This window comes from Procambarus clarkii, chromosome 69 (assembly GCF_040958095.1).
Source record: "Procambarus clarkii isolate CNS0578487 chromosome 69, FALCON_Pclarkii_2.0, whole genome shotgun sequence".
NCBI classification, from domain to species: domain Eukaryota; kingdom Metazoa; phylum Arthropoda; class Malacostraca; order Decapoda; family Cambaridae; genus Procambarus; species Procambarus clarkii.
In genome coordinates this window covers 13,044,104-13,057,251 of record NC_091218.1, presented here as the reverse complement: position 1 = coordinate 13,057,251, position 13,148 = coordinate 13,044,104, and the positions used below count along the sequence as shown (strand labels likewise).

The following is a 13,148-nucleotide window of genomic DNA, read 5'->3' as shown; positions in this document are numbered from 1 at the left end:
TAAACTAAAACCCAAACACCTAGAAGATGCAGCTGGGCCACCATGACCCGGGTAAGACGCATTAAAACGCGAGGTGCCAGATTCAACCCGAAAGGAAGGCAACAAAAGCGGTAAACCCGATGCCCCACCACAAAACCAAACCAGTCCCTCAACCCAGGAATAATAGAGACGTGCCAATTCGTGTCCTGGAGATCCAGAAATACCATCCAAGAACCGGGCTCCAAGAGAAGCTGGACCTGGGACAGAATGATCATCCGAAAGAAGGGGTAAGGAAGCTAGGGGTTCAGACAGGACAAGTTCAGAATAAACCGCAGAACCGCACAGTCCCGTTCCGGCATTGGAAAACAAGCAGGAAACCCACTAGCAAGATGAGGTCGTTTCGACCACGCCCAAGTGCATCCTCTCTAAGATGACCCAACGAAGTGAAGGGGAAGAAGCCTGCCCTCTCAGCCCCAAACCTCCCGGAGGAGGAGGAGCCGCCCGATACCACCGCAGGTCGGAAGACAGAAAATTTTCGACAGAAAGACGCCATTTTCTGGATGAGACCCGGAGGCTCCCTGGAGCTATACCAGGCTGATATGCTAATGTCAGACTTTGGCATCAGTCATGTGTATGGAGTTCTTAGGGCCTAACGGGGACCACGGCCAGAACCTGGCCCCCTCAGAGAGGCAACGGGAGCAATGCCCTATAGAAACCTCGGTGTGGTTGGAAGCATTCTATGTCTTCCATCGACTGGGTCAAGCATCCAGAAAGGTAAGCGTCCCAAAACAAACCCCTATTCTGGTTAAAATTGCTACCAAAAGCCGAACTAGTGGATAGAACTCCCCAACAGAAAACAAGCAAACTAGTATGATGTCACACGTCACCACGCCGCTGTCTGCGCAGCTCCCCCCTTCCCGGGAGGGGGAAGGGGTAGCCCCAGACCTCTCACGCCGGCTATCCACCCATCAGTTCCGAGGCTGGATGTCAAAACACGCAAAAACCGCTGACCGGAGGGAGGGAGGGAGCGAGGGTTGCCGGGGAGCCTCCGGGTCTCACCCAGAAAATGGCATTTCATTACATTCAACACTGGTTTTCTGGGGGAGCCCTGTTGGCTCCCGGATCTAACTACCAACAGAGGAAGGTCTAAGGGACGTATCCGGGAGGCGGCCACCACTCACACCTCAACACGAAGTGAGACAACCGGCTGCAACTGCCAACCCAAAGCGACACAGGCCCAACCAGGTCTAAGGACGTGAACAAGGCAACGAGCAGCCAGGACCCAATTTGACTGCCAAAATACCCACGCCCGAATGTCCACCCAAGACACAGTCCCAAGGAATGGCAGCAAGAGCCGCGAACTTACGAACGTCACGGGCACGGGGAGAGGCCGCAGGCCGGCCAGCCTTAATAACCCTGCGGATGACCTGGGAGACCCGCACCTGCGAACAGGGAAGAAGGGAAACTGGATCAACCCTAAGTGTGTCCACGGACACAGAAGGCGTGGCGCGCCAAAAACGGCGGAGAGCCGCAACCGGACACAAAACCTGAAGCACCCCCGGCCAAACCAACAAGGCATCAACAACCGGGAACAGAAGGTAAAAATGAAGGACCGCCAAAATACCCCACACTGCCGCCAAGAGGAAGCACGCAAGTGGGACACCAGCAACGAAGCCATCCGACCACTAACAGAAGGCGAGACTCAAGGCAGAGCCGAACGAGCCGAGGAAGAGGCGGAGCCGCAGGAAGACCTCGGGTGCGACCACCGAGCAGGCAAAGTCGGAAACCCGAGCTGGCAAAGAAGGAGATCGAACGTCTGCCGTACTGAAAAACGTCCCAATGCCAGCGAGCCGCCAGGAGGGTGGAGACCAAGACCCCGACAGATTCCAAAGAAGGGACACCGCGAAACTCGTAGGACATAAGGAAGCTGAGGAGCGAAGAAGACAGGCAGCAAACGGGAACGAAGGGACAGGACCAACACCAAAAGTCACTGGACATGTCCCACATGTCACCACATACACAAGATCAATCCTGGAGTATGCGGCCCCAGCATGGAGCCCGTACCTTGTCAAGCACAAGACGAAGCTGGAAAAAGTTCAGAGGTATGCCACTAGACTAGTCCTAGAACCAAGAGGCATGAGTTACGAGGAAAGGCTGCGGGAAGTGCACCTTACGACACTGGAAGACAGAAGAGTGAGGGGAGACATGATTACTACCTACAAAATCCTCAGGGGAATTGACAGGGTAGACAAGGATAAACTATTCAACACTGACGGTATGCGAACAAGGGGACACAGGTGGAAACTGAGTACCCACATGAGCCACAGAGACGTTAGAAGGAACTTTTTCAGTGTCAGAGTAGTTAACGGATGGAATGCATTAGGCAGTGATGTGGTGGAGGCTGACTCCATACACAGTTTTAAATGTAGATATGATAGAGCCCAGTAGGCTCAGGAATCTGTACACCAGATTACATCAGATGTATCACACTGGAGAAATGTCACAAGTGTCTTTCCCATGTCTTTTTGGGAATAAAGTATGCAATGCGTTATAATCTGGAAGAAAATAAGAAGGTTGATGCAACTGAAAAAACTGACTTTAGGAGAGGACATTATGGCAACCTTAGAAATTTTTTTAGTGAGTATAATTGGACAGACTTGTTGCTAGGCAAGGAAGTGAATGAGATGCATGTCAAGTTTTGTGAAATATATGATAAAGGCACAAAAAAATTTATACCAAAACAGAGATGCAGAACTAGGAAATAGGATTGGTTCAACAGAAATTGCAAGAGGGCCAGAGACCAAAAAACACAAAAATGGAATCAATACAGGAAGAGGCCAAACCCCCAAACATACCAGCGATACAAAGATGGGAGAAACAACTACACGGCAGTGAGGAGAGAGGCAGAAAGAAATTTTGAAAAAGGGATTGCAGACAAATGTAAAACAGAACCAGGTCTATTCTATAAATTCATAAACAACAAATTGAAGGTAAAGGATAATATTCAGAGGTTGAAAATGGGAAATAGATTCACGGAAAATAAAAAGGAAATGTGTTAAACATAAGTTCCAAAGTGTGTTTGTACAAAATGTTTGTACAAACATTTGTCTGTTTGCACAAGACATCCCCGATAGGCCCTAAAAACTTCACACACTTGATCGATGCCAAAATCTGACATTAACATATCATCCTGGTATAGCTCCGGGGAGCTGACGGGGCTCCCCCCAGAAAATTGCTTAACCTAGCAACAGAATGATATTAGCCAAGTATAGACAAAAAATCCCCATTCCAAAATTTAATGGATTTATTTTTTTAATTTAAATGTTTTGAAGTTCATACAACAAATAAAATATTACCTAATAATTCCTTGATGTGCTGATGAAGTTGATGTCCACGAAGAGTAAATACTGTAGTAATGACCAGGGCTACACCTGCCGAGGAGTCACCCAGCCGGTCTTGCAGTCCTACAACCACACTTGACAAGAAGGAGCGCAGTTGGACAAATGAAAGCTTGTTGCTCATCACCTAAAGAACATATAAACATTACCAACAGAAGTTTAAAATGCTGTAGTTGTGCATATACATTTCACTCTCACCCAGTCACCATACAATGTAGAGCAAGGCATAATGAATGAAAAATATTTTCATCTGAGCGTGCTTTTGGGTTTGCACTCTTCCTCAGGAGATTATCAGACACTGAATGGAGCTGTACAGTGTATTTCATGATTTTAGTTGTGAAAGAACAGTAGTACAGTACAATATACAATACAAAAATCCAGCGTCGAATGTAATGAAATGCCAATTTCTGGGCGAGTCCCAGTGGCTTCCTGAAGCTACTACACTGATACAGTTCCATACTACTAGGTGCCATCAGTTGCAGAGTTCTTATTGGCCTTCTGGGGACCACAAGCCAGAACCTGGCACCCTTAGAGGTGCAGGGAGTTTTTACCAGAGGTAAAGGAACCCCTATTTCAACGAGTTCAGCCAAAAGGTATCCACCCCTAGGGCCTCAGTCAGGAATTGGCACCATGTAAAGAGGCAGATGCCGAGACTACGGTGGTGCAAAGAGAGAAACGTCTGTTTGCCAAAACTTCCAGCAAGGCCAGAGGAAGGAATCTGCTTCAACGATTCATTCAATGGAGATGGGAAGAACCAGGACAGACCATTGGCCAGAACACTGGACACTCCCAGAATGTGAATGGCATAGAGCCATACACGAAGAACTAAGCAGATGAGATACTCAAAGAGCCCAGCTCCAACAAGACAGAGACTGAAGAGAACCCCTCTCCCCCCAGTTGAGACAATGAACCATGGGGGTTCAGACTGTGAACCAGTCTGAATGGAGCTGGATCACAGAGCTTGGAGGAGTTTGAACTCCCTACAGCACCTGCCACATGGCCACAAACTCCAGAACCAAACTGTGCACCCGATAAAGAGAGAGATGCCAACGACCCTGGCCGGACTGATGAGTGCTGGTCACAAAGCCGCAATCGAAAGCCGAGGAATCTATGAATATGTTGAGCGAGGGCAGATGAAGGTGCCATGGAAGTGAACCCTGAAGAGGATGTAGGCGATGCAGCAGCTGGTGCAAGGCCCTTGGAGGCTACATCCAGCAATCAGGAAAGAGGCGAAAGTGGCTGCATCGAAAAAACCAGAACAACCTCCAAAGCCAAACCTATCCCAAAGGAAAAACCAGAAGGGTAAAGTTCATACTCCCGCACAAATGCTCGAGAAACCGCCGAGTCAGCCAGCTCCCCCTCAACACCAGGAGACAGCAATGCTGCAGCTGGAGCAATGGTACTGGAGGCAGGGACAGCGATGCTGACTGAAAGTACCAAACTAGGCCCATCCAGGTCCGAACCAGGAATGGAACCAACTGGAACTGCCACCTGTTCACCAGGAACCCCTAACCCAGCAAGCTGGGAAAGAATCAGATCCCTGGCTAGCAGACATGCAGACTGACTGCGAGCCCACACCAGCAAGTCATCAAGGTAGGCCGATACCCAACAACCAAAGATGGCCACTTAGACTAGAGTTAAATGCATAAACTCTGTGTGCCAAATTCATCCCGAACAGGAGAATTCTAAAGCAGAAACCTGCCACCCAAGACAAAACTTAACCAATTCCTCAACCTCAGATGTAAAGCAACATGCCAAAATGCGTGCTGGATGTCCAGAGAGATCATCCAAGCGGCTAGCTTGAGAATGAGCTGGACCTGAGACAACGCGGCCATCTGAAGGAGGGGCCCCTGGATGAACCAGTTCAACCCGGACAGGTCAAGAATGAACGGAAGATCTGAAGAATCCTGTTTCGGGATCAGAAACAGGTGGGAAACCCACCAAAGAGACAGTCGTTTTGACCACGCCCAAAGATGCTCACTCTATGATTACCTGATTAAGGCAAGGGGAGGTGGGCTTGCCTCGAGTGACTAACTCCACTGCAGGCTGCAAGAAACTACCCAAAAAATACACAAAACATGGGACCAAGAACTGGCAAACTGAGCTATTCTCCTCCCAACCACCCCATCAAAGAGATGACTAGCGAAAGGGCTGGTGTGAACCTTGAGAACCAGCCTCCTGAGCAGAGGAGGCACCGCTGACAGATGAAGAGGATGAAGCCTGAGGAAGCGCATTCGACCTGGCAACTGGCACCACGGAGGACCCATCTTGACCAACAGCAAGCGACAAGCTGACTCGATCAAACCACCAGTGATGGCAAGAACGACCACCCAGAAAACACAAGTCTGCCACAGGCCGACAAGCAGTGGCTGCCGCCGACAAAAATCTGAGAAACCACATCCCCAGGAAACAAAAGTGAAGAAAAGGGAGAAGCAGAAGCGAGAGCCAGGGTCCACGCCTAATCCAAAGACTGGGCCAGCATGGCTTGCCAACATGCGAGACAGGAGGTGAAAAACCAGAAGACTGCGTTCCGGAGGATCGAAGCATACAACTTAAAAAGGGCTGACGACACAGAAGCAGCCAAGACCAAAACCCCAGCAGAAGGAGCCTCACCGAGCACTCCCATGTCCTCCAAGAGCCAATCAGAATAAAGTTCCAAGAGGCTCAAGAAACGCACAACACAAGGCATTTGTTTTGTGCAAATGGGCACAAAGGTCGTCTACAACCAAATCACCTGACAGCTGCGGGACCTGAACATGCAGCTAAAACGATCCACATCTGAAGAAAGGGCAGGAGTGAAGAGGCATGCATTGAGGGACTCAAAAGAATCCCCCCCAGAAACACCTGCAACACAGAAGATGCCTCTTGCCACTCAAGCCAGAAGGGCAAAGTTCATACTCCCGCACAAATGCTCAAGAAACCGCCGAGCATTTGCAGGTATGACAGAAACCGTACCAAGCCCCATGAAGAAAAAAGAAAGTCTGCCAGCCAGGATGACTCTGAAATCTTGTAACATGCCCAATAAGGGTAGGAAGAACCAGACTCCAAGGAAGCCAGATTCCTGAGGCATAAACCGGGTTAGCCAGGAGGTACACACACAGTGACTCCCCAAGCCTCTACAGGGAGAACTCGGGAGGAAGAAAACCTCCGAAGGACAAAACCAAAGAGCCCAAAGGCACTCTTAAATGATCCCCGGGGAAAAAAGCACCCAACAAACTCACACAGGGAGGGGGATTTATACAGACATAAATCCTAAGACCTTGCAAAAACAAGACCCTCTATAGAAGGCAGAGAATTCACAAAGGATCTCCTACAAAGGATCAAATGTGACCCAAGGGGCCCCAGTGACCCTGAGCCCGGGAACCGCTAACGAGGCCCTGGGGTAGAGATATCGTCCACACCCACCACCCGGGATAGAAAGGCGCCAAGGCTTCAAAACAAGGGGCCTGCTGGAAAGACCCAGAAACCTCGGCAGGAGTGAGAGGCTCAACTGCCTCTGCACCAGAGTCAGAAGGGGGCAAACTCTGGATCAGCCCAAGTCGTATCCTGAGCTCCTTGCCCCTCCTCCGAAACCCTCAGACATTTCAGAGATGGATATGGGAGGAGGAGAAGGGCGAACCAAACCCACCAGGGAAAGAAGATGAGGAGCAGATGGAACCATGGTTGAGTTTACCAACAACTCCAAAACTGGTTCCCTAAACACCAAGTGGGGCAAATCCATAGCATCCAACCAGGCCCTCAACCTAGACCCCTGCAATACAGAAAACCTCAAATGCTAAGCAGTCACCGCCTGATAACTCTGAATTTCATGAAGATAATGGGTAAGAAAAGTCACACGTGGGAAACAAGTCCCACACTACTCAGGGTCGAAGGTGTCACCGACCCAGCAGACAGCATGGTGGAGGCAAAACAAATGAATGTCGCCAGGTGGAACAGATGACTAACAACTCTCAAATTTGCACAAAGCAAGAGAGGGCTTGTAAGAGGTACACATATATACTACAACCAAGATCGCAGAGGTTTTCCAAGGCCTGCAGGTCAAGTATTCACTGCAGGAAGCCCAGGCACTGGGAATGCTATGCTGGTAACCCATGTATAATTGTATAGGCACCCCTGGCCACCAGAAGCCAACGGAAAGGCCTAAGGACCAACAAGGGGGGCGTACTGCACCAAACCTTAGGTGAAACCTAACTAGGTAAAGCAGAAAAATCTCCCAAGCAGAAACAAAAATTAAAGCCCAAAACTCCCTAGGACCCAACCATGGAGAATCGTAGCACCAACCAGACATGTAAGCTGCAGGCTCACCCACTGCACGTCGGGTAGGTGATGCAAATCACAGTGCACCTGACTAGCAATAAACACTCCCGACGTAAGCAAAGACAGACTGTTCAAGACAACTGGCTTACCTGAAGGGCGACGGCCACACAAATAAAGAGACCCCTTAAGGGAGTGCATCCCAAACACACCAGGGAAGAGAACTGGTGTACACTTCGAATTTCGAGCACATGCAGCTCGAAGCACACTAAATTCCTGGCTCATGCTGCACAAATGCATACATAAACAGCTTCAAAGGCAAACACCACTTAATTAAAATGAGAGACTGGAGTCAGAGCGACTTGAGCGGGTGACCAGACACTGGTTACATCAGTATAAGAACTGATGGTGGAGTGGTTGGCTGACCCAGTCTGCCTTCCTCTCTCTCCCATCCCCCTCAAATGAGGAAAAAAAGTGGGGCAAACCATAATACAGACAGACACTTGGTTTGTGAACTAAAGTTATCCTAAAGTTCCAGTTTCATGATAAGGGTTGGGATTACATGCTTCACGAACCAAATTCGGGAAGCAAGGAAGCGGTCCGCCAGGCCTCTCACTTGCCCATGGTGGTTAGATGGCATAGTTTGCCCACCGACTATGTCGGGTGTCACCACTCTAGTGCCTTCTACCCTGTGACGTCACAGATTCACGGCCTATTGTTCCCACCGTTTTGATTTGTCACGAGGCTGTTGTGTTCATTCTCTGACTTTGTTGAACATATCTGCACAATCTAGGAACATCTGTGCACCATGTTGGCTCCAAATGCATGCATTGTGTCAGTGATGGCTGACTGGTGGGTGGATGGGCAGGCAGAGTGGGCAGGTAGGCAGGTTTGGGGGGTTGGGATGACTGGCAGGTAGGGGTTAGCAGGTGGGTGGACGGATGGATGGATGGATGGATGGATGGACTGACTTAACTGGCAGGCAGGCATGTTAACTGGCTGGGTAGGCAGGCAGGCTTGGGTGGGTTCGGGCAGGTAGGCGGACAATCACAGACTGGCTGTGGTTAAACCACATCCCCGGCTACATCCTCCCCATTCCCCACCATCCAGGCGTGTGTAGACGGGCATTAATACGGTTCAGAATCTCTGCTACCTTCCTACCAGATAGTGGCCTTGGAGGCAGGCTGCCCTAACTGACTGACTGACTGCCTGCCCAACCGACCGACTGCTCTGATTTCCTTATATACAAGAAGGTACATAGGGTTTGTGAGAGTACATAAAGCTGGTGTTCTGTAAACATCAGACTCACATTGTTTACAAACTGTGATTGGTTGCTACCAGGACTGTGAATACCTAACAGCTTTTGACTGATTATGACTGACTGACTTGTGACTGGATGCTTGACTGACCAGTACAATTTGTATATGAAGTTTTTGAAAACAAAATCAAAGGGAATGAAACAAATGTCAACTAAAGAGTCTTTTGCAAAGGCTCCCGAGAAAGCTCGCACTGCCTTACCTGCACCTGACTTATCACATGTTGACCCAAATGTGTCAACATCCGAGGTTACCTTATTACCATTATTCTCCACTCCAGTCAACCCAACACCATCAACATCTCTCCCATGTAAATAACTATGCTACATCAACAATGATCATCAACATAAGAAGTGGATCAGGACTTTTTATTTTTTTATTGGAGAGTACAAACAAAATACTGTCACATTTAGGCTATGAACCTGTCAATTTTTCTCTTAGACTTTTCCAAAATTTCTCGTTTATTTTTGTTTCCTACATTTCTCGTTTACGAACTTACACGGAAACCGACGTATCTCATCCTCGAGGGGTTCACAAAGCAAGTGGTCCTCTGTAGCATGAATTTTTTATTGTTTAAATTATTGGGGGGGGGGAGTTCTTTTGGCAGTTTTGAGGCTAAAGTCTCGTTTCTAACCATACAGTAGTATGTTTTGACTTGCTAACTTTATGGGGGCCTTTCCTTGGTGGTGGCAGACATTAATAACTTTACATGAATAGCTTTAGGCATCGTATATACTAGCTCCATCTAGAAATCCAACATTCTGTTTGTAACTCATCTTATATGCATGTACTTTTATCTGAATAAACATTTTTATAAAAGATTTTCATAGTGCTACAGCTCCCTGCACCTCTCTGAATGGGGGCCAGGTTCTGGGTTGTGGTCTCCAGTAGGCAGACGAGAACTCTGCGACTGATAACACCTAGTAGTATGGCACTATCAGTGCAATATAGCTTCAGGAAGCCACTAGGGGTGCCTTCTCCCCCCCCCCCCCCCACCCCAAGAGACCAAATCATTTGCATTAATAAAAATATTACACTATTTTACATATATAATTATTTTACCCTCAATGCCTTTCTTTCCTGTGTGTCACTAATTCTGAACACTAATGCCACTACTTTAGCATATACTGTAGTGCACCCTTCTAAATCCATACCCCCTTATAATGGATCCTCCTAAGCAGTGGACTGCACTACATACTACTGTATCATACTATACTACTGGACATAGTACTGTATCTGCCAACTGGGTTTCCTTCCAAAATTCAACTTCTAAATTAAAAAAAAAAATAGTGTTGTCAGTAATAATATACCATTTTCTGCGCGTTCCCAGAAAAGTTAAGGATCTGAGGAAAAAGAGCCTTCCGAGGCTCCCTGAAGCTATTCGAACTGATATCGGTCACAGGAGTCCTTTTGCCTACCAGGACCATGAGCCAGAACCTGGTCCCCTCAGATAGGAGCAGGGAGCAATGGACTATGAGCACTTTACATTTGAAGTAAGTCATAATTTCCATCAACCAGGGAAGGCACCGAGAAAGATAGGCGAAACAAAGCGGACCATAATCTAGTGAAAATTGCTACCTACATTCAACAAGAGCAAAAGAACTCTCAAAACAAAAACAAACGAGCAATACTCCATCCAACTAGTACTCCTCATTAGTGCTTCCCCCTCCTCCGAGCCAGCAGCCCATTACGACAGTTTTTGACAATGAAAACTGCGGACCGGAGGGAGGGAGAGAGGGAGGGAGGGAGGGTGTCAGGGAGCCTCCGGGGCTTGCCCAGAAAATGGCATTTTATTATATTCAACACTGGTTTTCTGTGGGGAGTCCTGTTGTCTGTTGTAGCTAGCTACAGGAAGCCAAGTAAAAAACAGGGACTACCTGTATCTATCTGTCCAAAAATGACAGTTTCTCGATTGGGGCTCGTTCGGATACTTGAGTTCGGGAAGTGCAAAGTTTGCATAAAATGGTTCAGATATCTCATCAGGCAAGCGTCTGCCAGGCCTCGCAGCCCGGGGTTGTGGTGGGTGGTTGTATGGAAGATGGGTCTAGTTTGCCCACTGACTGAATGGTGAGTTTGAGCAACGGTGAGTTTGAGCAACGGTGAGTTTGAGCAACGGTGAGTTTGAAACTATGGACATGATGTACCTGTACAATTTGTATATGAAGTTTTTGAAAACAAGAGCAAAGGGACTGAAACAAATATCAATTAAACTCTTTAGGAAAGGCTTCCAAGAAAGCTAGCACTGCCCCCACCTGCACCCGATTCATTACATGTTGACCCAAATGCTTCAACAACCGAGGTTACCTCATCACCATTAATCTGCATTTCAGTCAACCCAACACCAACATTCACCACCACCTCTTCCATGTAGTCCCCGTGGTGTAGTGTTATGACGTTCGCCTGGCGTCTCGCGAGTGCTTCATCCTGGGTTCCTATCCTGGCTGGGGAAGATTTACTGGGTGCAAATCCTTAACTGTAGCCTCTGTTTAACCCAACAGTAAAATGGGTACCTGGTTGTTAAAACAATTTGGCGGGTCGTATTCCAGAACACAGGATTAAGGACTTGCCTGAAACGCTATGCGTGCTTCAAGAATGTAAGAACTTTTGAATATATAAATAAATAAATAAATGCAAATAACAATGCTCTATCAACAATGATAATCAAGATATCAAGTGGATCGGGACTTCTCGTATTGGTGAGTACTGTACAAACAAAATACAGTACAGTTCAATTTATGCTATGAACAAGTCAATTATTTCCCTAGATTTTAAGGCCATTTATACGAACACAACAGGTTAACCAACAAGTCTCAGCCCCGAGGGGTTCATAAAGCACATGGTTGTGTGTACAGATGAATACTTTGATGTGCAAAAGTCTAATAATACCAACCTTCCCAACATCCTTCACCAGGTTGTCAATCCTCTGCGGATCATCAACAGATATTTGCTCCTCTGCTGTCTGTAAATAATAAAGAAAAAATTTGTTTTTATTTCAACAGGATAAAAAAAAAAAATTCTTTCACTCTAGTAAAGGGTTAACAATAAGGAAAAACCAGCATCTAATGTAATGAAACGCCATTTTCTGGGTGAGACCCGGAGACTCCCCGGAGCTTACTAGGCTAATATGCTAATGTCAGACTTTGGCATCAGTCATGTGTATGGAGTTCTATGGGCCTACCGGGAACCACAAGCCAGTACCTGGCCCCCTCAGAAGAGGCAAGGGGAGCAATGGCCTATAGAAACCCCCATGTGGTTGGAAGCATTCTATGTCTGCCATCGACCGGGTCAGGCACCCAGAAAGGTAAGCATCCCAAAACAAACCCTTATTCTGGTGAAAATATGGCTACCAAAAACCGAACAAGTGGATAGAACTCCCCTAAACGAAACGAGCAAACGATCATCACGTCACACATCACCGTGTCGCTGTTGGCGCAGCTCGCCCCCTCCCCGGGAGGGTAAGAGGGAGCCCCAGACCCCACACGCCAGCTATCCACCCTTTAGTTCTTAGGCTGGATGTCAAAACACGCGTAAAACTGCCAACCGGAGGGAGGGAGGGAGGGATGCCGGGGAGCCTCCGGGTCTCACCCAGAAAATAGCGTTTCATTACATTCAACGCTGGTTTTCTGGAGGGGAGCCCCTTCGGCTCCCTGGAGCTAACTACCCACAGAGGAAAATTTAGGGACTTACCTGGGAGGCGGTCACTGCTCACTCAACTCAAAGTCAAGACAACTAGCTGCAACTGCTGATCCAAAACGACAGGCCCGACTAGGCCCAGGGACGTTAACAAGGTAACGAGCAGCTAGGACCCTGTTCGACCTCCAAAAGCCCCGCACCCGAATGTCAAACAGCACAGAAGTAACATCAATACCGAAAGCAAGCTGAAGCAGCCAGTGCCGCACGATATGAGGTGACAGTATGGGGAAAGATGACAGCCCCAAGCCTTCACAAGAGAAAGACAAGACAACACCAACATCGCAGCTACCAAAGAAGGGACAGAAGAAAAGGAGGGACTGCCAAAAACCCCACACTGCCGCCAAGAAGAAGCATGCAGGTGGGACACCATTAACAAAGCCACCCTGACCACCAACAGAAGGCGAGAGACTCGAGGCAGAACCGAACCGGCCCCGCCATATGCCAATTGAGCCTAGGAAGAAGTGGAGCCACGGGAAGATCTCGGGTGCGACCACGGAGCCAGCAGAGC

General features: G+C 48.1%; 1 protein-coding gene across 3 annotated transcripts in view; it reads right to left on the bottom strand.

The window, feature by feature from the left end:
• Positions 1-13,148, bottom strand: part of c11.1 (maestro heat like repeat family protein c11.1) — a 123,956-nt gene that overhangs the window by 53,045 nt on the left and 57,763 nt on the right. For all 3 annotated transcript variants that reach the window (XM_045765299.2, XM_069311047.1, XM_069311046.1), the window contains exons 13-14: positions 11,838-11,906; positions 3,336-3,504 (exon numbers count right to left, since the gene is read on the bottom strand). In XM_045765299.2, coding sequence (XP_045621255.2) covers positions 3,336-3,504; positions 11,838-11,906 — 238 coding nt within the window. The remainder of the gene's footprint in view (positions 1-3,335; positions 3,505-11,837; positions 11,907-13,148) is intronic.